Source organism: Lemur catta, chromosome 9 (genome assembly GCF_020740605.2).
Source record: "Lemur catta isolate mLemCat1 chromosome 9, mLemCat1.pri, whole genome shotgun sequence".
Taxonomy (NCBI): domain Eukaryota; kingdom Metazoa; phylum Chordata; class Mammalia; order Primates; family Lemuridae; genus Lemur; species Lemur catta.
In genome coordinates this window covers 15,020,996-15,048,832 of record NC_059136.1, presented here as the reverse complement: position 1 = coordinate 15,048,832, position 27,837 = coordinate 15,020,996, and the positions used below count along the sequence as shown (strand labels likewise).

The window sequence follows — 27,837 nt, the reverse complement described above, 5'->3', positions numbered from 1 at the left end:
CATGCATGTAAACACACAGATTCTTTAGAGTTTAAAAGAAACCACCACACCACAATCTACTGGAAAATATTCTCTTTAGGAACAATGTGAGTTTTTCCTCTCAGATTTTTATTTTTATACATTCTTGTGACATTTCCCTTTGTGGGGAACAGGAGGTTAACAAAATCAGCTTCTTAGATGATTTCACTCTAAATGTACATCTTAAACAAACAATATCAAAACAACCAGTGGGAAGTTGAAAAACATTCAATGAAGACTGTTTTGTCTAAACAGCAATAAATAGGAAAAGACTGGTTGTGTTCCTGCCTTGTCCAACCATGAAGTTGATTTCTCTTGTCTCCGGAGTGACTGGTTTTAAAGACACAGACGTTCTGGGTTGACCTGTCACAATGCTGAGAGCACACTCTCTCCAGGGTGATTCTGAGACTTAGTAACCAACACCTCCTGATTCCATACTGGTAAATACTTCTGGTGGAATACTTTTCTTGAAGCTATGCCTTACAACTTGGAGATGAAAATTAAGATGTAAGATACTTATTTTCCAAAGTAAACAGAAGTGGGTCACGATATTAATACCCTGTTCACATCAGCATCCATTCACAAGGTTATAAGCTAAGATACTGACATCAAACTCAGCCCACTTAGATTCGTAATAGATTCCTCATCAGTCTGCGCTGCCATCAAACAGGAGGCTGTCACCTTGACCAATTCTCATCAATCACTTGTACAAATACCATTACCAATTACAACTAAAATAAAATCAGCATATCTTTGACTGTCTTAGAAATGACAAATCTGTGCAAAGCAGTCACCTCCATACCAGTCTGACAATCACTAGTTCACTTGGCAGATGGGTAACGAAGGTTTATACTTGCAATTCAAATCAACTTTCTTTCTACACCCTGATTCATGGTGTTTTAAAAATAGATAATCTTGAAAGCCATGCTGCCTTTCTCCTCCACTTATCAATTATGCAAATGAACTCTCCATAAACTACCTGCTGTAGCCACTACCAGGACCTGAGGAGACGTGCACCCTGGGGGTCCGAGGGCCACCCTGTGAATCCGAGAGGGAAGACCCTCCAATGCGTCATCTCAACCTACCTGAAGGTGGTGTTAACCTCGGATCACTACTCCTCAGAGCCCTACAGTCAGTTCTATGATATACTGTGTTACAGAAAGTACAGTTCAGACAATATTACGTGAAAGAAACTAGCCTGAACTAAAACAATGCTGTGGGCTAAAGATACTACTTTTATGTGATCTATACCTTTAAAGATGGAAGCTTTAAAAACAATACCCATGTGTAAAATAAAATGAATCCAAAGCACACTCATCCCAGTATCTTCAACTCGGTGGTGTGTCCCTGCAGGTCTACATTCTGTGGCCCAAGAGCATGATGGCCTTTGTCACCCTCCAGGGCCGGTCTTAGGTGTCTCAGTGCTGGGCTGCAGGAGAGCCACCCCACTTCCCTCCCCAAAACATCTTATTCTATTTAACGTAGTATTTGTTTCCCTGGACAAATCACCCAACTGTAATGATTTCTGTTCAAAGTGCAAAAAAGCTTCCCCGAGGTTGGTTCGTGGTTGTTGCTTTTCCATCTTTCACTCTCTGAGCTCAGAAAGACCTCCACCCCATGAGCAGTGGGTGGAGAAAGGCTTCTTTGGGAGGCAGAGTCCACCTTGCGTTTCCAATTTTCCTGCACACGACCCACTTGCCAGTCCAGCTGCAGTCTGAGCATCGACATCCTCGTCATTGTCTTCAGGGTCTACCTCCCGCCCGTGGAATTAAGTGTGGTGCTAAGGTTAGTGTGCATAGAGGCTCCAGTGTACTCAGCCTGATAGGAGCTGGCTACTCCAGAACGCAGGCTATAACGGAAAGGAGTACTCAGGCTGTGTGCTACTTAATGACCTGCTGCCGCTAAGAAATGGTACCATCAGCAATTCCCAATAATCACCTCCCCTACCCACAGATCCAGTGCGGGGGAACCTGTGCAAACATAATAGGACTACAGCTGTCCTCTCCATAAATAAAATACTATATTTTTTAAAGTTCTGCACACAGCGAACAATTCATTCAAGTCTTTAAATGAATTTAACGCTGTATGACAACTTTTTCCTAAAGATGAAATCATTTAGCAAAATTTTCTTAACATAAGCATTCTGCTTATTTCCTAGGATCTCTTTTTGAAAAGACTTTAAAAGGAGAAAAATGCATTTATTTTTCCCTTAAAATGTTAGTTTATTATTTCATATTAGCACATGCAAACAAAATTTACTCTTCACTATATTAATATTGTTACTCTAATCTAGTTAATGTTTAGGCGTCTTACCTACAGATAATTATAGTTTCAAGCAAATGCAAGCCTTGTCTGTGACCAGGTGCAAAACTGGTAGAAACCGTCTGCAGAAGTGGAGAGCAAACTCCAGGGAAAAAAAGTGTTTTGTAAAAGTCCCCAATCAAAAGTAAAATTCCCATGCCTTTTAAGGCATGAATTAATTTGAAACCTTTATAGATTAACTATAAAGTAAATTGACACTGCCTGGAGAACTCTTTAAATAAAGTAAAAAAAGGGGGAGGTCCTACAAGTGAGCCTCCCCCTACTCCTTGAAATAAGTAAAGGCCTGTGTATGTTGGTATGTTACCAAATAAGATGCCATTTAAAATAGAATATTTCTGTTTATCAAAACCAATGCCCATCATGCTCCTCCTCCTCATTGTCTAGATAGAGGACGGCAACTTTCTTTTCATCCGAAATCACCGACCTTTGGTCTACCATTCTCTGCAGCTGCACCGTCTTATCAAACTCTGCCTGCTCCTTGCCCTGCTCCCCGTGGGCCTGGTGTCCAGCCCCAGCAGGGGCCTTAAGGCTCCCGCCGGCTGCCTGGTCATTCCTACTGTCCACGTCTCTCCAGGCACCACGGTCAGACACACCGTGAGCTTCTGCTTCCGTTCCTGCCTTTCTTGTCCAGCTGGGGGTGGCCTCTACGTGACTCACATCCATCTGAAAAGTAAACGAAGTTTCTTTGGGCCCCAGTGCAATGTGCCTGAGTGTTCCGCTGGCGTCCGCTAACTCGCCTAGCTCAGGGGGGGCCGCTGAACCAGGCAGAGCAAATGTTTTGGACACGGGTTCATGGAAGACAACGTGCTCAGAGGTTTCAGTTTCTGTGGGACCCAGTCGAATGTGCCTAAAGGATCTGCTAAGGCCCGATGTCACCTCTGCCCCTGACATGTCCCCTGCACTATCCTCCTGAGATTTGGAAATGACCCTTTGGAAGGTGCTCTTTTCAGTCACAAGGGTTTTTCCGCCCAAGGTGTAACTACGAGTGGCCTGGGTCGCATCTGCTGAGCCCTCGCTGTGGACAATGCTGCTTTCTGAGTCACTAAATTCCACAGGTTGGGGAACTGGCCCTTGGTAAACTATTTGCTCAGTGGTTTGGTGCCTCTGGGGCCCGATGCTGATGTGCCTAATGGATGTGCCGCTCCCTGGCGGCTCTTCCACATGTACAGTATCTCCACCGACACCCAACTGCATGTCACCTGCAAGTGGGGCTACAAACTGGATTTGCTTACTGAACCCTCCTTTAGGGCCTAACTGAAGGTGCCTTACAGAAGTCTGGAGACCCCCTGCCTCTTCTGTCGCAAAAGAATCACCAACCTTCCCTGCTGCAGAAATGGGGCCCTGAAAGGTAATTTCCTTTTCAGCATGAAACTGTCTGGAGCCAAATGAGCTGTGCCTCCCCGAGCTGTCGATGGTATCTGTGGGAAACTCTGCCGGGCCAGCGTCTTCTGTGCCTCCCACCTCCTGACAGGCAGGGACAGGGCCTTGGAAGAAGGCTTCCTTGGACACTTGGCTCTGATGGGGCCCGGACACTCCGGCCGAGCTCGCTGCCTGACTCGGGTCGCCTCCCCCACTTACCTCCACCACTCCTGCAGGGGGTCCTCCTTGCGAGACTCGCTCAGTCCTCCAGATCTCAGTGGGGCCTAGTTTAACGTGCCTTACAGAGTGGCTCACGTCCTCCAGCACGTGTGACTGGGCGAAGGCCCCTGGGCTGCTGACCTCCACGGTGGCCGACACTGGGCCCGGGGAAGTGAGCCGCTCCGTGCCGCGAGAGGCCCCGCCGGCCTCCTCTGTCTCGGCGGAGGGGCTGTACAGTTCCCGGGTGGCCCAGCGCTTGAAGCGAATGCCGACGCCCGGTGCCTCCGCCCCGTCTTCCCTGTCTGGGCTTCCCGGCGCTGAGCCATGTCGCCTGGCCAAGCTCTCTCGTACCACCGACTCCACGGTTTTCTCTATCTCCCCTGCTTCGTCTTTGCTGAGCTCCTCCAGGTCTAACTGATCGGCATCCACAGTCTGCGAGAGGCTGACCTCAGCCACCAAGGACACGGAACCCCCGCCAGAGGCCTGGACCTTCTTTACGTCGACCGACACGCCACCCGACTCGCCTAGGCCCTCTCTGGTCAGGGCGGACAGCTCCTCCTTCATGCGCTCGGGAAGGGTTTCCTCCAGCTGCCCGATGACCTCCGCCAGCTGGTGCCGGGGCTCCTTGGAGGACATGCCCTTGATGGAGGTGTGGAACTCATGCGGTATTTTAATTTCTTTTTCAATGACTATGGGTTCAGCATGAAATTCACCACTTCTAGTTTGTTCTTTCCAGTGAGTAGAACCTACCTCCCCCTCCAGAGATGGCGCTGGAACATCCAGGGGTTTCACAACCTTCTCGCCCACCTCTTCATCCCTCGTTCTTCTCCTCCACGTCCCCTGCATGATTTCGTCCTGCCAAGAGTACCTGATGGTGGATTCTTCCTCGATGTGGATCTGCCCATACACGGAGCCGTCATCTCTGTCGTGGTCCCCGGGGTGTTCGTCCGGTGTCGACACGAAATAACTCTGCTCGCCCTCTGAGTCACCTGCCTCTGTCACTTCCTCCACGTGAGTTATGTTCTCCTGGGGCTGCTTGGTCCTCCGACTTTGATTAACTGAGAATGTGACATCGGTCTCTCCGTAACTCTCCTCTTCCTCAACAAGCCCCTTGGAGCCTGGAGACACATCGTCAACCTCCTCCACCTCGAACGGGACGGAGAAGGCCTCTGCCTTCTCCCCACCCACATAGCTCACAGGCTCTTCGATGATCTCCACGTTGACGACCTTTGCTCTCCCCTCCTTCCCTTTCAGGCCCAGGTTGATTATGTCTCCTATCATCCGCTCAGCCGACTTCCCTTTCAGCCCCACTTCCTTGATATCCTTGCTTAAAAGGTAGTCCAGGCCAGCTTCATCAGAAACGTCAACGTCTTCGGTCAGCTTAGACTCCACGACTATTTCAGTCTTTGTTTTCCTTTCACCAGGAAGCTCTTTCCTGGCCATGTAAGTGACTTTTGTGTCTGGGAAAGAATCAGCAGATGCTTCTGTATCTGGAGACTGAGTAAACTGCTTAAGGATGCTGGTGACGATGTTTTCCGCTATGGTTTCTGTCATGGAGTCGCCTGGCGGAGAGCCGGTGGTGTCACCGGTGCCCAACCTGAACCGAGCCTCTCTTGTCTCTGCCTCTCGGCCCCTAGCGTCACCAGCCTCCTTCTTTTCGGGTGTCTGCGGACCTTTTGGGGACGCCTCTGGTCTGCTGTCCCGGGATACTTCTAGACTAATCGGTACCTCTCTCTCTCTCACGCTTTTCTCCTGCAGCGACTCCTTCCCCTGGGCCTTCTCCCTCATGTGCCGGCTCTCTCTCTCCCTCGCCTCCTTGTCTAACTTCGTCAGTTCTTCCCACCTTAAGTTTCTCTCCTCTGAAGCCTTCTCTTTAGAATCAAACAGTTTTTCTTCTTGCTTTGCTTTGATGGTTACTGGTCTGTTTCCTTCTTGCTCCCTAGTGGTTCTCACCTCTGTTTTCTTTCCCAAAGTGACAGTCCTCTCACTTGACCGAGCGCTTCCAGGGGCACCTGCTGCCACGCTGTCTCGGTGCTCTCGGTAGGACTCCTGGACAACCTTGGAGTCTCTGGCTGAGTAAGCGGGGGCTTCCCTTGCACCTTCAGCTTTCAGTCTGTCGGGGAATGTTTTCACTTGAGCTTCAGTATTTCTTAAAAGACCATACGTTGGAGAGAGAGTTCTGAAACTGGTCTGACTGGTGACGGTTTTGCTGTAGGAATTCTCCTGCTGGGTAGTGGCCGGGGAAGGATGTCCTGAACCCAGGAGGCCTCTTCTGGCAGCACTTCCAACAGACGTGGTCGTCTGAGACCCAGCGTACCCAGACCGGTTAGAGTACACTGCCGAGCTGCGATTTAAACTTGCCAAAGGTGCTTTCTGCCGTGACAACAGGTTTCTTTCGTTTTCCCTCTGTAATACTGAGCCAGTATATTGGTAAGACTTGGTTCTGAATTCTGTAGAAATTGAACAAACAGTTCATTAAAATGATAGACATCATTACCTTTTTTCATCTTAAAAGCACTGTTGCAGGTCAAACCCTATCCCATCCTAAAAAATATATAGTATTACCACAGAAGTCATTATAAATAAAATATTTTCAGTGCCCAAATGATCTTTTGGTAGTTGCAAAAATCCTATTACAATAAAAAGCAGCGCTACAGATACTTCAGCCTAACACTTGTCTCCAGTTTCCAATCTTAAAATATTCACTCATTCTAACAAAAATATCAAATGTGGATCATAAAGCACAGCACATGTGCCAGAGAAGTCAGAGGTGCTAGTTTTTGTGGCTGAAATTTCACAATATTAGGATGTTTTGGAATCATTAATTTCTACTTTGTTAAGTTTATTCTACTTAGTTCAGCAGAGAAGAGCTCTGTAATCACAAAGCATTTAATTATGAAATACCAAATAGCATAACCCCTCCACTCTATAATATGCTCTTATTTTTAATTGATTTCCATATTGGGCCAACAAATATTGATGAATTTGACTTTTTTAAAGCTTCCTAATTTCTTCTATTTTTGCACTTAATGACCTCCTCATTTGAAAAGATGCCCCTGTGGAAACACTACAGTCTGTTTTAACGTCATGATCCTCGAGCTGGGAGGCGATCCTCGGGGCTTCTGGCTTTGGTTGGGGCTCTCCACGGGGAGCGCTGCCCTTTGGGGCAACCAAACTCTACCAGGGTAATGTGCTCAGGGCTTAGATCCTGGCCGGGAGCAGCAGTTACCCTGCGAGGGCCCCGCGTGTGTGCCCACACCCCATGAGGCTGAGCTAGGGCGGAGCCTTCTCTCCTCCTCAGTCTCCCTCATGGCAGCCAAGGCCAGAAGCCTCCTTTGGACAGATCCCAAGATAGAGGAAGGAGACCAAAGCACTGGGGTTACAAGCGTGCGCCACCACGCCCAGCCTGGAAAACATTTTGAAGTTAAATAATTCACTTTTCTTTTATTTACCTGGTGGCATGTTTTCAACATGCTCAGTCCAGATCAATATCTCCGGATTGCTTTCTCCTTCCAATAAAGCCCTGTAAAAATAAATTTTAAAAATAATTCGTTAGGAAATAAGAGAGCACGACATGCCTCTAATAAAACATATTATGTAGCATATGGTCAACGACCACACTGTCACAGTGTCCTGTGTGTTAGGACTCATGTCTGCAGAGGTGGCCGGTGTGGGCTGCACCATGGGGCTGACAAGCCCACCCACCAGCCTCAGCAGGCCTGGACCAGACTGCCCTGCTCTCCTCGCCCCCACGTCCCCGGTACCCGGCACAGAGACTGCCACCCAATGGCCGTATGGCCAATACCAGCCAAATGAACAAAATGAGTGGGCCAGGGCTTCAGCAGCACTGGGGAGCCAAGCCCCTCTAGAAAGCCCTCCCTATCCAGGGCAAGGAGGGCAGGAATGAGGGGGCGCTGGAGAGAGCTGGGCCCAGGAGGGGCGGGCGGGCAGGGTCTGGCTTCTGTGGGAAGCAGGGAGTGGCCCGTGCACGGCACGTCACCCTAGGCTAGAGGTCCCAGAACAATTACAGTCCCCACTGGGACCTTCCTGGAGTCAAGCTGGGGGCAGCTTGCAGAGGGCCGACTAGGAGCAGGGTGGGGACTGACACTTGTTTGTAAGGCAGCTGGACTGCACCTGTGGTTTTCAAACTGGGTTCCATGGGGACATCTTGGAGATGACAAAAAGAGGAGAGATGGGAGGCAGACAGAAAAGGAAAAGGCAGCGCTGCAGACACCTCCCCCCCACCCTGGGGCATCACTCCCTCCAGTGTGGCATCTTATTGTCCCCTTTGATAAAATGGTGGAAAGCACTCAACTAGGTGATTTCTTTGACTATGTCTAGCTCCGAAATTCTAAAATTATAGAGTCTTCGTTAAGTCATTATACCCATCCACCACTTCAGACCCCGGCACTGAGGAGAGTGGGCCTAACGGACCGGCGTGCAGTGGGGGTGGCACTGGGAGGTCCACCGGCCTGGTGTTCCCAAAGACTGCTGGCGGCTGCCACTAGGGGTACAACAGTCGTTCGTTCGGTTGCTAGAGCAACATGTGAAGTCACTGCCGCCGGTTCCAAGAAATACACTGCAGATGGCAAAGGGCACCCAGACCAGAGCCCACTTGGAAAAGCCGGTAACACACCGAGAGCCGGGCAGAAGGACACAGGAGGGAGCCCAGACCTCACAGGGACCTGGCGGTTCAGGCAAACTGCGCTGAGCTTTATTTCCATCCATTTTAAACGTGGTGATCCCCGCGAATGCGAGAACCCCGGGAGCAGCTGCAAGAAAGCAGAGGCGGCCAAGAGGGCTTTCCTGGAGGTGCACGGAGGGCTTGCCACGGCAGCAGCGACCGCGGGGCACGCGTGCGCGGACGCGGGGAGTCGGGGGGGGGGGGGGGTGGTGGGGGGGCCGGTCCAGAGCCCCAGCCCTTCACCCAGGGCGAAGGCCAGGAAACAGGACACCAACTCATTAATCCCACACCCTCATGACCAAGCACTTTAGGTTCCAGGAACATAAACACCTTCCACTGCCCAGAAAACTCTGAGGTCCGTAAGATAAGAGGAATGTTCAGGGTGAAAGCCAGACTCCAGGGCTCTGCACCCCAGGATTACAGCAGCAGGACAGGTGGCCAGGGCAGGGCATGGGGAGATGGCCCACGTTCTAGTTCAGATCCTCCCCGGCCCGCACAGCAGCGAGCCTCGGGGGCCGCAGGGCCTCTCCCTCGAGCTGCCTGAGTCAGGACAGAAGGTGCCCGTGAGTTCAGGTCGGCAGAAGTCATCGGTGACAGGTCCTGGGGGGCAGGGATGTTCAGGATTAAGAAGATCCCCTGAGGGGAAAACATCTTCCCCTACCCTCCAAGGAGAATGTTCTGTTCTTCTTTCAGGAGAAATCCAAAGCATCTCGAAGCTGTTGCTGAGTTCGGGGCCCTGCGGAGGGTGCTCTGGTGCACAACACGGGGCACCAGCCCCTGGTCTGGCACGGGGACAGGAGACACCCCCACCACTGCCCGTGCCCAGGGCCCTCAGTAGCCCTGGCTGACACCAGGCACCGAGCGCCGTTGTCACTCTCACATCTGTAAGCCACACAGTCCGAGCCGCCCCATCCTCGCTCTACAGGTGAGCAGGCAGGAGCACAGGGACGGCGTCTTGGCTGAGGGCACACAGCTCTCCGGCAGAAGCGTGAGGCATGAACCCAGGCAGCCTGAGCTCCCAAGCCCTGCCCTGCGACGCCACTAGGCCTGCCCGAGGGCCGGAGACTGAGGTACCGCACGCAAACTGCAGACAGCGCAGACCCTGCAGACACAGCCTCCGGGCCGTATTAATGAGAGGACATTCTCTTGGTGGTGTCACTCACGACGCCCCTGCTGCAGGCTCTCCCAGAAGAGCATGAGCCCCTCCCGGAGAAAGAACTCAGTCTCCCACCTGTGTCCCCCCTCAATGGCAGGGGCACGCGTCACCGTCCCGACCCGCCAGTGCCCAGCTGGGCACTGGGCACTGAGTTCACGCCCCAAGTGGCACACGCAGCTCAGCGGCAGACAGTCCCCGTCCTCCTTCAGCTCAGCCCCCGAGATTAATACGGCAAAGGCATCAACCAAACCGCTGAGGAGAGACTGGAAACGTGTGATTTCCTCTAAAGCTCTTCAAGGGTCATTTTTAAGGAACAGACTCGTACGACTTTAAGAAACGGGGGGCGCTCTCCGAGGCTGCCGACAAACACGGTTATTTTGAGAGCAGTGGAGGGAAACAGCCGCCAAGCCACGGAGACTGTGAAAAATGCCAACCCCCTGAATCACGGGCTATTCTTGAGCGCTTCACGCAGCTCCACAGGTTGGCGGCCCCTTCAGCAGGAAAATAAGCAAACATGTGCAGGAAAGCCTGAGTCCCTGGCCTCATTAAGGAGTCCGACGTGAACCCACAGTGCGGAAGTGGCTGTAACGTGGCCTCTGGCCCGGCTCCAGCCCTAATGGGCCACCCTGCTTCTGATCAGGGCTCTCTGTCTGGGACAGATTACCCTCATGGAATTTCTGGGCCGCTGCACCACCCCTAAACAGGACAAGAGGGAGGAGGGACTTTCAGAGGATGTTTCCAGAAGGGACGCCTGTGCAGGGCTCACTGTGGTCCTAGGGTCTGTGGATGGTTCACAAGGCGCTTCCCAAATAAAAGTAGGTGGAGAACCAGGGGTAGAAAGGGGAGATTCTGGAGCTGGGAGAAAGGAGCCTCAGCACTGCCTCCCTCGGCCTCCTCACTGGGCACGACAGTCAGCAGGAAGAAAACAGAGTGGAAGGGAGGGCAGCAGAGGGCAGGGGGCAGAATTCCATCCACGAGGACAGCATCTCGGCTTGAATGGGAAAGGGTCAGATGGCCATGGTTTTATATGAAGGATAACAAGGAGGTGATGGTGCCGGGCCATTTCTGGTCACTCCCTCGGTGGCCAGTATTAAATCACATCCTAAAAGCCTTCTCTACGTCAATACAAGAGGCTGAAAAAAAAAATCAGATGATCAACAGAGAGACCAAAGTTACACATAAAACAGAGAGGACGCACAGGGATGGTTAATGGTGCAAGCTCTGGAGTCAGGATGTCAGGATTCAAACCCTGGGCCTGCCACTTCCCAGTTCTGTGACCCTGGGCAGGCCACTTAAACCCTCTGTGACTCAGTTTCTCCTATTCTGAAATGGGGAGAATTCATAGGTTTTTGGTGGCAATTAAGTAAGTAAGCAGGAAGTTCTTAGAGCACGAGCTGTCAGAATAAGTGCTCAATAAACATCAGCAATAACATCACCCCTACCACCACCTCCTCCTCCTCCAACCTCAAAAGAAAACTGATTTTCAGCTAACCAAAGTCGGGCAAGAGGGAAAGGGATGTTGGGTCACCTACATTTTACAGTTAACTGGGTGTTAATCTGTTTATTTGGCTACCAGTCCAATGTACTGACTGATCCTCTCCATTATGTATTCTTAAAACTGCAAGATTTTATTAATTTCAAATATTTCACTTAGTAACCAGATAAGTCTCAGTGTTAACATATTTTGTTAAATCTTCAAAGAAAAAGTAGGATTTAACCTAAAAAAACCAAAATGTCCTTCTGCAAAACCTTGAGAAACCCCTGAGAAACATTTTCCTCTGAACAGAAACTTGAAAAGGTTATGGGTGCCCTAAAAAATAACAAAGCAACCGGAAATATCATAAGAATGATGAAATTATAAACATCAGCAGTCATCTTCTTGCTACACTAGCAGTCTAAATCCAGACCAGACACCAAATCCTATTTTCCTCAGTTAAAACACACTGTTTCTGCCCCGGGATCAGAGAGAGGAAACAGCCTCCCATGCCCACTCCGCACAGACAGACCCACAAGCAACATTTTTTGATGTTGTTTCTAACCTAATCTGAAAGCATTTTTGCCTTAAAGACCCCAGGCAGTAAACAAACCTCTGCATTACATTTTCCTATCTGGCTAAGATACCCTTTAGGATTTTTCTTTTGAAAAATCATCTGGGCACTGCTTTCCATTTGTTTCTTTCAGGTGAAACTTAGAGCAACTGTTAGACCCTTCGATTCCCAAAACATAAAAAACAAAGCCTCTTCTTGTATTCTGACCAAGACGACGTCATCCATCTTCCAGATCAGAAACGTGGGATGGGCCTCTGGTTACGAACATGGTTTTTACAGCCTTCACCTTTGTGGTTTCCGCACTCCGTTTGCTCCCAGGTATTCTGGTATTTGTTTCAATTTTTAATATCCTTTTTCCATTATGTTCTCTAACAGCTTAGTGCTGATGACTGGGCTCTATTTTGAGTGTGTGTATGGGCAGTGGGGGAGGCTTTTGATTTTTTAATGGTGCTTCTTTAAGTTCTTGATCTATAGCATCTGGACCGGAGCTTCACACCAGCAGCGAGAGGGGCTTGAGACACTGCAGGTTCTGGATATTGCTCCCGTTTTCACCATCTTCAGACTGCCAACCGATCAGTCGTAAGCACCCGCTGTACAGGGAGGGCTGTGTGCGGCCTGCAGCCGCCAGTGACGAGCAGCACACTGCTCACCCGTTCTCAGCCAGGAGCCTCCCGGCCCTTTGGGCTCCATGGCCACCTACACTAGGTCCTCATCGCCCAAACGCCAGTAACTGGGGGACACTCCTGAGGCCTCCCTGCAGCTGCCCAGAGACACCCCTTGCACCCCAGGCCTCCCACCCTCCACCTGTCTGCGGTTGCCTCCTCCACACCCTGGCCCTGGGACTGTCCCCTGCCTGCCGTGGAAAGCCCCGCAATCTGCCTCCTCCCTCGCCCCCCGACTTCTGCTCACTCACCTTGCATTTTCCTCCCTGCACTTCTTTTCTTACCCAAACTTGCCCACCTGGAGCCCCTTCCTGCTTCCTTTCTGCCAGGCCAATTCCTATCTGCCCACTTCCCCGCCTCCCAAAAGACCTAGCTCAAACCCCACATCCTGGGAAAATCTCTCCTCATCGCCTCGGCCCGAAGCTCTCCACCCTGTCGCTGAACCATCTTCATCTGGTAGGCGACAGTGAACCATCTACATTCTACAGGACCTCCTTGAAGGCTGCATTCTGTTCTTCCAACATCTCGTTTGACTTTTTACCAAAACATACCATGTTCCTCCTGCCCTGTTATCCCCACTTCCCATCCCTCCCTCGCCCACGTCTGCTCACGTGTCCCCCTTCCTTCAGGACCTTGAGCAATCTCATCTCCCTCCTGAAGCCTTCCCCGATTCTCACAGCTCCCCTCTCATCTTGTCTTTTGTGGAATTTCTTGTTTCCTATCGTGTAAGAGGCTACTTAGGTCCAGGCCACCTTATCATGGTCCTGAACGTTAAGGCCGCACTGGCCGTCCCTTTGCAGTCCCGAGCCCCGCGTCATGCCCTGTGTGCTGAGTGTCTCTGGAGCAGCCTGAGGGCACAGACCCCAGCTCGCAAAACACTCAAGGCCTCACAGGTATGGCTCTGGCCCATTTATCACACGTGGCCCTCCATGGCAGCCCCCCCAAACTGAGCTACCCAGGGACACCCCAAATGCTTGGCATTGCCACAAATTCCACACTAGCTCAGTCCCCAGGGCCTCACCCAGGCTGTCCCTCCCTCTGCCTTGGAAGCCCTTCCCACACGGGTGTTTCCTGGCTTCCCTTCCTGCAAGAACCAAGCACTGCCTCTTCCAGGACGCCCTCCCTGCTTGCATGCTTGGTCAGCTTCCCACTGCACCCAGCTCATCACTACTCTAGAACTGAGGACAGGGACCGGGTCTCCACCATCCACCCACAGTGTCCCAGTACAGCCAGCCCCTTTCTGTCTAACTCTGCAGTCAGCAGGGCATGAAGGGGGAAAGCCTTGATCTAAGGCCTGAGGCTCAAATCTCAGGCTCTCTGCTTACTAGCTGTGTGACCTTTTTAGTAACCTCCTTCAACCTGAGTTTCATCACATGCAAAATACATGTCTTTGGTGAAGTTATAAGAGTTGGAGACACTGTCTGCAAAGCACTTATCACATGGTTATTGCCAAACAAAAGGCGGCCGTGGTTTCTCGTTATCCATTAACAGTCAGAGGTGTGGGTGGCTACTTTGGAACGCATCAAAAAATAAGACGGGTGACGATACCAGGGCAGACAGTCACGAGATGAAGCAAATTTAGTAAAATGTTCATTGGAGAACAATCTAGATGGTGAGTATAAGAGTGTTTCCAATTCTTTCAACTCCTTATGTTTGAAAATGTTCATAATAAAATGTTGGGAGGAACTAGACAGACTATTTTGACATCATTCTGCAAAATGAGATTTAAAAGAATGAATTCTATTGCTCGTCTGGGGTGTTCAGAGCTCCTAATTCTGTCCAATCCGAGTCACTACCTTCTCTGAAGTGTGTTCTCTCCAAGGGGCTCCACAGGATTCTGTGACTTTAGGTAGGTCAGGTGTAGCCCTGGGGGGACAGCCACACATGACTACAGATGAGACTGGCATGTGTAAGCTTCCACAACATCCTGACTTCTCCCTCTCTCCTGTGTCAGTCCATCCTTTGTCTCGTCCTCCAAGTTGCTGCTGCGACAGGCAGTAGTGCTTAGGGAATGGCCGTGGCCGCTCTGCAAATGGGTGTGCACACAGCTCCCCGGAACCCTGGCACAAGGCCAGCTGCGATCCAGTAGGCCCAGGTGGAGCCTGAGATTCTGTGTTTCCAACAAGCTTGCAATGCCTCATGATGCCGATGCGGACCACTCTGCACAAGCAGCATGGCCTTGGACCAGTGGTCTCTACACTCGTTACACCTGAATGTCATCCAGGGAGGTTTAAAACCACCATGGCTGGGACCACCCACACTAATCTCTCACGCTGAGAGAGTCCCAGGTGCAGCCCAGGCTGAGGAGGACCCTGCACTGCATCTGAGCATCTTGCCTCTAACCACCTGGGCTGGTGCAGTAAAACTCGTGCTCCAGGGAAGACTTCGTGATCACGTATCAATTGATGAGACCCCCCCAGCCCTACAGTTGCACTGTGCCAGCCTGAGGTGGGGCCTGTCTCCTCTCCTCTCAGCACCCCTGGCCCTATGCCCAGTCCCATGGCTCCTGCTCATTGCCACCTGCAACGCGGGAGGAAGGGTGGGGACAGTGCTACCTGTCCTCTGGCCCATGTGCCAGCATCTCCCCTGGCCACAGACTGGCTGGTCGGTGAGGCTCGATGCAAGCCTCCAGCCTTGGACTGTTTAAGGTTTACTTTGTTTTAGTTTTATATTATGTTTAGTTTATTGAATTATGTAATTTATTTAGAAATTACAAGACTATATTTGGAAATTATAAATGTACACAATTGTATTATTTTATGATTACTTTAATGCTTTTCCTTCCCTGTGACGGGTACCAGGAGGGGCCAAGTCTCCGGGATGGGAAGTGCTCTGGATTCCTGAGAACTGGCCTCAGGACGGCGGACAAATTCCAGCAAAATGTGCTTTAAGCTTTAAAAAGCCACAGTCCCTTCCCTTACAGGGGAGACGTAAAATCAGATGATCAACTAAGCAGTTTGGGGAGCAGCGGCCACCACAGGCAGGTCAGGCTTTGCAAACATGGGATGGGCACTTCGGTGAGAGAGCGAGGGTCTGCCCAGCGAGAGTGCACTGACAGGGACGCGAATTTCACACCTGTCCTCAGAAGGTGAGCAGCAGCATAGACTATGCTGAAGAAGAGTCACATCCAGCATGACATGGGCTTATCTTCAAGACACTCACTGGTGAAAAAAGATGCTAGGATTTGGTTTTGGTTTATATACAAATAAATGGGTTCTATTCAACTGCCTGGATGTCTTTTTCATCCATGAGCATCTGCCAGACTAGACCCGAGTGCTGGCAGGCAGGGGCCCTGCAGCAATTCCAGCCCCCTCGAGGCTGGGCGGGGCAGGCGTGCAGGTCCCCTAGGGCTCCTCGGTTTCCTGGTGCAAACTTGGACCGCAGAAAGAGGCACACTGAAGTCAATCACTCGCTGCCCTGAAAGCACTGATGGCTCTTAGATTCCTAGGAGATGGCCAAGTCAAGCCATAATTGGGTTAGGGAAATGCCAGGGACCGGCAGAAGCAATAAACTCTGTCCCTGCAGACAGTCAGACGGCTGACATTAAGCAAAAATGGCTCAGGCTCGATGCCCTTGAAAAAGCTAAGCCGGAGGGGTTGGGAACCTCGTACGGAAAAGGCAGGCCCTTCTCCAACAAGACGCCCACAACCACGCTCTGACTTTTCAGGACAGAAAACAGGGGGCAGGGCAAAGGGGAAAAGGAAAGGGCTCAAAATCCCAGAGAGACAAAGCACAAAATAAAAGTCTCTGGACTCCAACCCAGAGAACTACCATAGAAAGGAAATGGAAAAATCCAACTGCCTCTGCAGGGAAAAGATTCATCTGACATTAGGTGTTACCTAATACGGACACAGAAGTCAGCTTCCTGGGCCTGCCTGGCATCTGCTAGAACAGCGCCCACTTTGGGGTAACTCCTACCCCATGTGACTAACAAGAGGCTGTCCCCCCAGCCCCTTGCCCAAGCTCTAGAGCACTTTTCCCTCTGGCCAAGGATGGGCTCAGGGACAGGCGCAGGACCCAGCAGAGCCAGGGAGCGGGGCCCAGGAGCTCTGATGGAATTGTTGGAAAGAGGCCCCCTCCTTCAAATAGGGCATGAGACTGAGTGGCCCTAAGCCTAGAGCTACTCGGGGGCCTGTCCAGCCACGGGCTGGGAAAGGCCCAGGAAAAAGAGACCAGAGAAGGGAGGGACAGATCGCTGCCAACCTCCTCTAGCCATCCGGACCAACTGTGCCTGAAAGTAAGGACTTTGTCAGGTATGTGGGTAATAAATTCCTTTTTTGACTTGAGCCAGTCTGAGAAGAGTTTCCATCACTTGCAAATGAAGAAAAATCCTGATTAGTGCTTTCTTCCCCCAAATAAAGCCTGTTTTCAAGTTTTCTTTATCAGTAAAGTCTATATCATCTAATTCAGCACGTCATTCAATACACTACCAATTTAATTTTGCAGTTGTCCCCCAACAAGACTTCCAAGGAGACTGCCAGGCATGGACCGGCTGGCTGGTGCCTCCTCTCGCCTCTCCCTGAGCCCTGACCATCAGTCCCCTCTGCAGAACTCAGCTACAGCACGGCTCTCAGACAGGGGATCCAGAAAAGCCCCCGCTGGCTGGGCCTCAGGACCACCCCTCGGTTCACCCCTTAGCAGCCTCGCTGGGCCCAGGCTCTTCACTGATGGTCACAAGGGCTGCTGTTAATCCTGGCTGATGCAAGTCTTCCAGACAATAGAGACAGCGAGGCCGGCCCAAAGCTGCAGTATGAACTAACACACCAACCAGATACTCTGGCTTTTAACGGACATCAAAGCAACCCAGGGCACTCTGATATTCTTAGAACAGAAGTCATGATCAGAAGATTGCAGAGGCAGCCGACGAGGAGTGCTGAACTAGGCCTGGGCTCTGTCCCTGCCCTGCCCCTACCCAGGGGAGCTGATCCCCTTCTTATCCTCTCCAGGTCAACTCCCCCACCTGCCACTGGAGCATGGCACTGGCGAGTACGCCTTCTACTCTCTCGGCCATGGTGGTTTCCCAAGCACCCTCACACCTCCATGGATTTATGCTCACAGCAATGCCCTGAACTGCTGCCCTGGGAACGGAGCAGGCATGGTGCCCTTTTTATATGGTTTGGTGGGTACGGCACACAGGTCTGGAGCCAGTCCCGGCTAGCTCTGCTCCTCACCAGCCTGCAACTCTGACCTCCAGGCCTCTGTCTCTCACCTGTAAAAGTGGTGAGTGGTGCCCACCTCAGGGGGTGACTGGGAACAGAGAACGGCTGCAAAGAGCTTAGCACTGTATCTGGCAGGCAGTAAGGGCTCCATAATGTTACCAGTTATTAATCTTGCAAGTGGGGAACCTGAGTCTCTAAAAATTCCTTCCAAAGGCTCAGATCGGGGGCCCCTCGGCAGCACTCCTCACTGAGCATGAGAGCTGTCAGGAAATAAGGGGTACCACCTCAACCAAAGACTGATGACCGCCCAGGGGCAGGGAGGGGTGAAGGGGAAGGGGGGTGGGCTGGCCCACAGGCCACGCCCAGGAGGACCCGACTGCTTCCTCTGCCCCACCCAGCACCCTTCCCCTTTGAGCGCTTTGTGACCTTTTCATCTGGGTTGGTTATGTTGAACGCAAGTCAACATCTCGATAAACAAAGCCAGTTGCCCCAGAGTACCACGCTAATCTCTTGGCAGAAATGCAGTTCTTCAAGGCCAGCCCATGCAGGGTGGCATCAGAGCCCAGGAATTTGAAGCAACAGTAAAACAGGCTGATAGACTAAGACTTCCTGGGTCCAAATCCTGGCCCTCTACTTTCTAGCTCTGTAACCTCTCCAAGCAAAGTTTGTTCTATAAACGCAGTTTCTACTTCCCAGGACCCAATGTGTTGACATGTATAAAGCTCTTAACCAGTGCCCAGAACACACACAAGCCAGGTAAGGGTGCAAGGGTCAGCTGGTCCCATCACTGGGGGATACCTGCTTGGTGGTCTGAGCAAGCCCCTCCTCTTTCTCCTCCTTTGGGCCCTGGACTCCTTGCCTGGCCATGCCAAGGGCTGCTCTCTGCTTGTCACAAAGTCACAGGGACTCCCCAGAGACTATCATGATTTTATACCCCTGGCTTCAAGGCTTACTCTGCAAGCATCCTTACCGGTATGTGGCCACCTCCAGGCTCAGGCCGGTCTTCACCTGCAGGAGCTCCTGATAGTCTCGCAGCCGGTCAGCCATGGCCAAGGTGAGGTTCTCCTTCTCATCCTCCAGGCAGTCAATCACTCTCTAAGAGAACAGAGAGGCTTTTAGATCAGAGAACTGGGCTTTACTGGGTCATGAACTTCAGGTACAAACAGTTCAGGGTTGAAATGAAAAACCCCCAGGCTTACAAAACATGCAATCATTTGCAAGGATGGTTTCAAATACTGTATCCCTTCCATATGGAAGATATTATTTCATTGCATATGGAAGACTGTGATAGGACACTGGCTTCTCTGTTCAGATTTTCTAATAATAATAACGAACGCTTAGCAGTTTATTCAAATCATCTCTACAGTTCAGACAGCAGTCCATTTGGGAAAGCCAATACATCAAACTAAGATGCTACTGAAAATAAGCCAAGACCAGATAGAAATCAGAGGTTTTGAAACAGAAGTCACTCAGAGTTGAACTAGAATGTCCCCCCAGAGTCATGATTTCCCTGACAATAAGCAGGTAAACTGACACAGGGTTCTTTGTTTCACCTAGAAAAGCTACTTTAAAATCATCCAGGAAGAAGTACATTATGGGTATTAAAAGACAAAATCCAGACCCAGATATGAATCTTCTTTTTGAACTGTCCTTGCACAACGTAGCTAATAAGGCAGGGCTTCCTCAGAGCCTGTCCACACACCCTCCTGGCCCCCCTCACGGCTCCACTCGCCCCTGGTTAAGCACCTCCGACGCCTTGGCTCTCCCCGGCAGGGAGACGCGGCTGCCCTCCGCATCCCAGCCCCTAGACCCGGGCCCTCCACACAGCTGCACAGCGCGCAGCTGCAGAAGTGAATTTAAAATGAAATGATCATGATGATACTACCCTCCTCAAAATATCCCATTTTAAGTCAATAATATCTTTTAATTAATAAAAGCAATGGCTTCACTGGTACCATTTTACAGTTTTGGGTTTTCTTCCTAGTTGTTAGTTCCTGTGGAGAATAATTAACCAAGCAAATATTTAAACATTGAAATAAGCCCATATACTTTGAACTTCTGGTTTGTAATGGAAAATAGCATAATCAACTGAACATAATTAACTAAACTAAGCTGTACCTATAAACATTTATCTTTGTAGAATTCAAAAATTGTAAGGCTATTGAGAGAGGGAACATATTTTCATTGCTGCTGGAAACCCTTCACCAAAGCCGCCCGGCAAGATGCTGAGGGTTCACAATAAATATGTAATGTCTGTGACACCAAGGAATGAACCTAACTAAGATCCCACACTGGATTTATCATTTTTAAAATTCCATGATCAGCATGTAAATAGTTCTGCTTCCCGTAACAGTTCTATTTCTATGCCAATGATCATTGTTGGGTTCTCTTTGTATATAAAGGATACTAAAAACAAAAATCACTTAGCTTTTAAAGCAAAGGAATAAATCTAAGAAGCACTGGCTAGTGTCCCATGCTGGATATATGTTAACAGACCCCATAGCTGGCAGTATGAACAGATAAAGAGGTTCACTGGAACACAGAATTCACCAGTCTTGATGTATGTGAGGGAGGTGCCAGAATTGAGCCATGACGTTCACACATTCTATAGTCAAGTCTCAGTGTTAAAATCTCATGTTCCCCTGATTTAGAGGGAATGCAAATTCAGATACAAAGTTATAATAGAAAATGTGCTACATATATATTATTTCTACTATAGAAAATTTGCCCTAAGTATTAAAAATTTATAATAATTTATTCTTTACAAAGAAGTTCAAGTGCTGTAAAACAGCTTAGGAAAAAAAAACATCAGATGAACTCAATTCTCCAACCGCAAACCTCCCACGCAGGTCAAAATTTCCCAGCTTTGTCAAAGGGCTATATAGGAAAATTCTCTTTCCTCCCAGAGAACACAGAAATAGGTCTACATCTACCCCACAAAATATAAAAAGGAAAATCAAACTGTGTTTAAGTTGAAGTAAGTATAGTTCCAAACACATTTTCATGTGAGTCAACTCTTCTAAATTGTCAAAGGATAATGAGTTGAGTTCTGGAAGCAGGAACATAACACTTTCTGGCTCCCAACCAATCCTGCCACTGAGTGAGGCTTCAGCCTTGGGCTCTGCTTTGCCAGAAGTTTAAGCCGACCGAGGGCCAGGACAGAGGCGCTGGAGCACCCACATAGGATGCTAATTCTAACCCAGGCAGCAGTTTCCCATGTTGCAAAAGCTTGGGAGAGAGGTCACCTTTTTCAGCTGCTATTTAGAGAACTTTTGGGCAGCATCACAACCAATGATGAAATCTAGCTCTACACCAGGGAAAGCGCACTTGCTGTTAGTGCCAAAAGAATTAACTTTCTCTTAACCAAATTTGAGCTTCCCCTTCTTGAGCAAGTCACACAGACAGGAAGAGCTCGAAAATATCATCATCACTTATAATCTTGCATTAGTTTGAGATGCCTCTTAGATATCCAGCTGGGATTGTAAAGTATGACACGAGTTCAGGGTGCCGTCTGGGCCAGAGCTGTAAATAGTTAGTATCCAATCTATGCTTATTGTTATTAATACATTTGATTTTTGTGCCTACATGAAGTTATCACAGTATTTAAATCCCCTTGAGCTATAACAAGAGCATCTCAAACTGACACAGGTAACTGAACTCAAGTCTTCCACCCAGATCCCCCTTCAGCAAAGAGTACCCTTTCTTCCAGTTGCTCAGCCACAAGCCCTGGAGTCAACTCCAGTTTCTCCCTCTTTCCCACCATATCCAATCTGGCAGCAAATCCTGTTGGCTTCAACTTGAAAGTAGGTCCCCTTCTCATCCCCCTCACTCTCACCCCTAGTCCAAGCTCCAGCACTTTCTGCCTAGATTATTGCATCTAGGAGACTAGACCTAGTCTCTTAACAAGGTCTCCATGGTCACACCCTTGCTCAATACAGTCTGTTTTCAACCCAGCAGCAAGAGTGATTCCAGTAAGACCACCAAGTCCCAGCTCCCCTCTGCCCAGAACCCCCCAGTGGCTTCCCACAGCACTCAGAGTAAAAGCCCAAGTCCTGTAGCGGCCACTCTCCCCCTCGCTCACAGCACCCCAGCCACGCCAGCATCCTGGCTGTGGATCCCCCAAACACCATGCACTGTTTCCACCTCAAAGCCCTTGAGGCAAACGGACTTTCTCTGTTTTGTCCAGCACTTTTCACTGCTGTATCTCCAGCCAAGAAGAACCAAGCTTGCACTAAGTGCTCAATAGCTGTTGAACATAGAAACTGCATGTACATGCCCTGTGAGCTACTTTCATTACCCCTCTTTCAGAAATGGGGAAACTGAGTTACAGAAGGGTTAAGGAACTTAACCTGCTCAAAAAGTGACAGAGTCAGGATTCAAGCCCAAGCAGGGCAGGTGCAGAGCACTGACTCGTAGCCACATGGCTAATCCCATCCCCCTTCTGAGCTACGGAAAGTTTTCAATCAATCATGTTTTGGGGGCTTGGAAGCCTTTCACAAACAGTTGGCCTCAGCAGCTAAGAGCTCACTTTCACAAGCAAAAACCTCAATGTTTACAAGGTAAAGCCGGCATACATCACAAATGTCTTGAGTTTTTTCCCAAGCCCCTTCCTGCAGACTGTGTGTGTCACTTAGGCTTCAAGTGATCTAGATCACGTATAAAACGCTGGGAACCTGGATGTCAGCTCAGCAAACTTTTCTCGGGCAAACCTGAGGCATGGGGCAGGCCACCAAATATCATCTCACATGGAGAAGGCACAGAGGCTACCTGGGAAGGACTGTTTTCCCAGAAGTACAGTCCTAGCAAGCATCTTCCCCCTCGAGCTACAGAAAGGGGCCAGTGGCCAGAGAGAGGCTGGGCACTATGTCGGGGCCACCGTCTACTGCATCCAACTCCTGCTCCTGCCTCCAGGTGGCAGGGGCATTAAGCCACATGGAACACAGAAAGAAATATTAATACATGAAAGAGACTTCCAAAACTCTTCTGACAACAGCCAGCTGGACGGGTCTGAAAGCATTTTAGGATTTTAAGTTAACAGGGCACCTCTGGGCTAGGCCTTAGGTAGGGCAATCATTATTCTATGAATGCAAAGAGAATACTGGCTAAAGGTTTCCTTGATGGAACAGACAGAAGAGAGGAAATGTAGCCCAGTGGTTAGCTGCTCAGGCACTGGAGCCTGAGTTGAACCCTGGTTTAGCTACTTACTAACTAGGTGACCTGTGTGCCTTGGTTTCATCATCTGTAAAATGGGGCTAATATTACCCCATTAGCATACCCCCTTACCTTAGCATACCACCTGCTAAGACCGGTATGAGGACTGAGAATCAATGCTTGTGAAGGGTTTGGTATCTGTGAAACCTAGCACACAAAAAGCACGATGCTGAAGACTATCTCTTAATACTTTTACATTTATTATATTATAGTATATTTGTTAATCCAGATTTTAGGATTTTTCAGTCTCCCCAGAGTAAGCTTCTACAGAACTTGAAAAAATTACAAGCTTGGGGTTCAATCATCAATAATTACTCTTTAATATAATTTCTAGCATTTTTTTTTTACTGGTGTTGAATTTTTTGGAATGCAATTTGAAACACTGTTGCTTTAAGATAACTGTGGAAAGATTCAGGATATGGACAAGGTAGTCACTAGTAACATTTAGTAATAATGAAACCGCCACAAATTGGAACTGAAAAAAAATCCAGGTCCTTATGATATTTCTCTTGTTCTTTACTTTCAGGAGAAAGAAGTAAATTCCAACAAGAGAGGGGTATCACTGGACAGGAAACTGACAGTGGGGTCCTAGTCCCTGGGCAGGTGTGACCTCAGGAAAGGTACCTCCCCAGGGGGGCCCCACGGTCCCTGTGTCAAAGAAGGTCTGGACAGTGATTCTAACTGCACTTCCAAGTTCCCACCTCTCCTCCAGTTAGGGGACTCCTGCTTTCATCTGTCTCAGATTTGGAGTTCCACTGAAAATTTCATTTAGAGGGAAAGGGTTTCGCTGCTAAAAAAGAACATGGAAACCAGAGTTTCAAGGTCCGAAATGAGCCAAGTGAACTGTGACTGAACAAATGACAAGGATTTAGTTCACAAAGCATGTCTCAAAGTGGCACTTTCCAAACCCACTTGCAGCGCACAGGCCCCTGAGGTGGTCGTGAAGGTCCCCTGGGCAGTAAGTATGGCAGACATTTCTTTTTGGAGAGTCACAATACCCATTTGTTAAAAACTCTGTGAACACCTGCATGAAGGCACTTTAACTTTCACCCAACAAGGGGTAAGGGGCCTGTGGAACTCAAACCCCCAGCCCCTGTCTTAGGGACACACGCACTCTCCAGCCGTGGACATCAGACCACAATGCACCAGTCCCCACCCTTGCTTTACTTACAGCAAAGCCCCAGAGAGAATACTAGCAAAAATTATCAGGCAAAGGCCAAACAAAACCCACGAAAGATAAAATCCCAAACAATTTAGTACCATATTGCCTTCTATGATTTCCACTGTAGTTTCCAGCTTTTGAATACTGAAACCCTCGTGTGGTGCTAGGGGTCCAGGGATAATCAATAGATTTCTGCTGATCATTTGTGGACACTTATCACATCCCCCCAAGTCCTTCCACACCATAACCCCACGTTCCCTTCACTTCTAACTTTCAAAAAGCACAATATCACTGTCAAATCTGTAACTCACAGCTGCAAACTGTTTTCTTAAAATAGTTCTGAAATTGTGCAGATATTATTTCCAACTGCCCTCCTGAGAACTACTGATAGCATGATTTAGGGATATTTCCAATTCTGGCTGAGGCTGGGCAGGGCAGGGCAGGGGCCAAACGCTAGGACAGAACAGGACTGTACCAGGCGGGCATACCATAAATCAGCCGCAGGAGTAACCCTGTTGGTGTCAGAGGGGTTGTTTCTCTGAAATAGCAACTGTTTCTATTACTCTGCTCTTGTAATAACATCCTGCCACAGGGCCCTGCTTTCCCACAACTTTTACACTACCCAGAGATCCGACCTCAGCTTGTGCTGTGCAAAATGTCCCTGATCAAGCTCTTTTCTGCATTATGGTTGCTGCCCCTCCCAAGAACAAACAAGGCAGCCACCCAGGGAGCCACAACCAGCTGCTTCCAACCGGGAAATCATTCTGGCAAAATAAAAACTGTTTTGGAAACCAATCTGAGCTTTCCCCTGAGGAGCCCTATAGCCAACAGGGCAGCCATGAGCTGTCACTTGTGGAAGTCAGAGAGCTTTCTTGTTTGACTTTTAGATGTAGGTCTACTAAATCTAGGAAGGTCAAGAAATTAAAAGAAAACCTAGAGCTAACAGGGTCGTTTGTCAGGATGCACCCAGTCAAGATCTAAAGAAGTTGACAACCTAACAATGTGACAGGGACAGGGGCTATCCACTGGGACCTGCCACATGGCACTCGCCCGCTGAGTCTATGGACCAACGGACGGCATTCTTCTTCCAGAGATGTCAGGACCCTACGGTAGCCAGCACAGAGCAAGGCGGCTCTCAGACCCCGGGTCCCCAGGCCGTTCAGGCACCCTCCAGGCGGGCCCTGGCTGTCCACGCCCCGGGTGAACCGGCCGCTGCCCCCCCGCGCCATGAGTAGGGTGCTCGGGCGAGGGTGGGAGAGGTGTGGGGGGAGGCACGGACCTGCCGCTCCTCCGCCTGCAGCCCATACTCCTCGCGCATCCGCAGCAGCTCGTCCTCCAGCCGCGCGCGCAGCTGCTCCAGCTCGAGCGCCTGGCGCCGCAGCGCCTCCGCCTCCTGTGCGCACAGCCGCGTCTCCTCCTCGGCCTGGAGCCGGCTCTCCTGGCCGCGCCGCAGTGCCTCCTCCAGCTCGCGCACCTCGTCCTCGTACAGCTGCACGGTCTCCCGCCACGACTCGGCCACCAGCAGCGCGTAGCTGTCGTGCACCTCCCGCAGGCGCTGCGGGGGCGCGGCGGGGCCGGCGGCGCGGGCGCGGTAGTGCATGGTCAGGCCGGCGGCGCGCGCGCGCAGCTCCCGCACGTCGCGCTCGTGGGCCGCGTCGAGGCCGTGGCGCTCGGCCTGCAGCCGGCCCAGCAGCGCCTCGAGGGCGGCGCGCGCGCCCAGCTCCTCCTGCAGCTCGCGCCGCTGCGCGCTTAGCTCGGCGTCCAGGCGGCCGCGGGCGGCGCGCGCCTCCGCGTCCAGGCGCTGCAGCTCCCGCAGCTCGCGCCGAAACGCGTCGCGCTCGCTCTCCGCCTGCGCCGTGGCCCAGCTCAGCTCGTCCAGCTGCTCCCGCAAGCTGCGCGCCTCGTCGGCGAAGCGCGCCTGCCACTCGACCCACAGGCCCTCCTGCCCGCGCCGGCCGCGCAACTCCTCCTCCAGGAGCAGGTTCTCGCGCTCCAGCTCCCGCACCCGGCACACGTAGTCATAGAGCCGCGCGTTGAGCTCCTGCAGCTCGGCCTTCTCGGGGCCCGTCTGCAGCCGCCAGGCCAGCATCTTGCTGCGCGTGTGGGGCGCTCCCGGCCGGCCGCTTCCCTCCCGCCTTGGTCTTGTCCCCTCCGCCGCGCCACTCCGGCCCCGCCGCCGCCCGGGAGGCCCGCAGACTGGGGCGGGAGCCGGGGAGCCGCGTCACTTAGCGGACGGGGCGGGCGGAGTGGGCGCGGGCCATGGCCTCCAGCCAATCAGAGCGCGGCCCGACACGGCCACCGCGGCCGGACAGCGCCCCCTGCCGGACTTACCGCGGCGCTGCGAGGCCGCCCCGCCCAGAGCTCGGGCGGCCGCGGGGATCGTCCCGGGCTGTCCCATGGCAGCGAGGGTGGCTGCTCGCAGGGCAGGGCTCGGAGAAGGGATGTCGGAGAGGACTTCCTATTGCTGCGCCGTTGCGCGTACCTACGGCACTCAAGTGACCTAACGTTCATGGATGGAGATAACAGCTGCCACTGAGACATGCTGAGTTGCTGTGATGCTGGTCATTTACCGGAGACTTCTCACCCAAGGCCCTGGAGATTGGGAGGGGTTCCATTTTGAAAAAATGATACATGTATATAGTTTATAATACATAATATACACATATGCATATATAGACATATTACATATATACATATTTGTGCATTAATCTCTTTTAACTTAAAACATAGGTACATTTCCATTTGCCAGTATTTCAACGTACAGGCAAGACTTCTCTTGATGTAGGTTGCCTGGAGTTCCAGCTATCCTTCTTATACAAACTACCCTCAGGGGACGTATACTTTGCAATATGGGTTTCTTTCATTTGAAGTGAGAACTTAGATCATAAAGTACTCTGAGAGCAGAACTATCTAGACATCTAACATCTCCCCAAACTTTTTAGTTGTCACACACACACATCTGAATGTGACAGCAGTCTTTCCCCCAACAGCGCGCCCTTAAGAAAGCACTCGATTCAATTGCCATAGAAACCACAGCTGTTCTTTGCACACTTGCATTTCATTAGTTTTCATGACAGTATTTAAGTTATGAATGACTATAACCAGTATAACTAGCATTAAGGGGCACAGGAACAAACCTGCTGGCCTTTGGTTGGGGTAACCCTGGGCCGGTGGTGACAAAAGTGCCCAGGGAAGACCTGGAGAGCCATCCACTGGCCAGAGGGCTCCTCATGGAAGGGCCACCCGTCTGTATTTTATAGATGGCATAGAAAGGTAGATGGGTCAGCAAGTTGGTCTCAGGAAGGGCCCTTAAGAAAACCTCTCGTGCTCTCCTTGTGACACACATGAGTCCCCAACCACAAGCAGGGCAAAAAGTGGGCCTTCCTTTTTCTAGAAACCTCATATGAAAGATCCTATTCTGCAGGTGGTGGAAATTAATATCTTTCGATTAAGAATTCCTTTTCCCTTTTTGCTAAGGCTAAGTGAGGTGTATTTATTCAGTGCCAAGCAACACAGCTGCTGCAGTGTCATCACCCAGACCTGTCTGGAAGCCCTACCAGTCTAAGTGTCTCTCCTGGGCCACTCTGGGACATTTGGGCACTGTGGGGCGACTCTCACAGTTGCCTAGACTCAGCTGCAGTCATTTGTTCTCAGCTCTTTAACTCCCCACACTACCAGGGGTTCTGCTGTCCCCCACCTCCCCTGGCTGGGCAGGGAACAGCTCCACAGCTTGGGAGAGCATTCTTAGGGACCACTGTGTCTTCCAGTAGGACACCTTGTTCCGTTTACTGGGTTTTCTTTACCCTGTGCCCTGCAGGGTTTTAGAAGTTGAAACTC

The 27,837-nt window shown here is 50.6% G+C and overlaps 1 protein-coding gene across 3 annotated transcripts; it reads right to left on the bottom strand.

Annotated features, from left to right (window-relative positions):
• Positions 1 to 87: 87 nt before the first annotated feature.
• SYNM (synemin) lies at positions 88 to 26,183 on the bottom strand. 3 transcript variants are annotated; one of them, XM_045560827.1, is made up of 5 exons: positions 25,280 to 26,183; positions 18,598 to 18,722; positions 7,371 to 7,441; positions 3,919 to 6,368; positions 88 to 3,003 (listed from the first exon to the last, which is right to left on the bottom strand). In XM_045560827.1, the coding sequence occupies exons 1-5, from the start codon at positions 26,087 to 26,089 to the stop codon at positions 2,683 to 2,685; spliced, it is 3,777 nt and encodes a 1,258-aa protein (XP_045416783.1). In that variant the 5' UTR covers positions 26,090 to 26,183; the 3' UTR covers positions 88 to 2,682. The 3 variants fall into 3 exon arrangements, with proteins under 3 accessions (XP_045416783.1, XP_045416781.1, XP_045416782.1); XM_045560825.1 differs by having other exon boundaries at positions 88 to 6,368; positions 25,280 to 26,178; XM_045560826.1 differs by lacking the exon at positions 25,280 to 26,183 and adding an exon at positions 19,249 to 19,414 and having other exon boundaries at positions 88 to 6,368.
• Between the last annotated feature and the right edge of the window lie 1,654 nt (positions 26,184 to 27,837).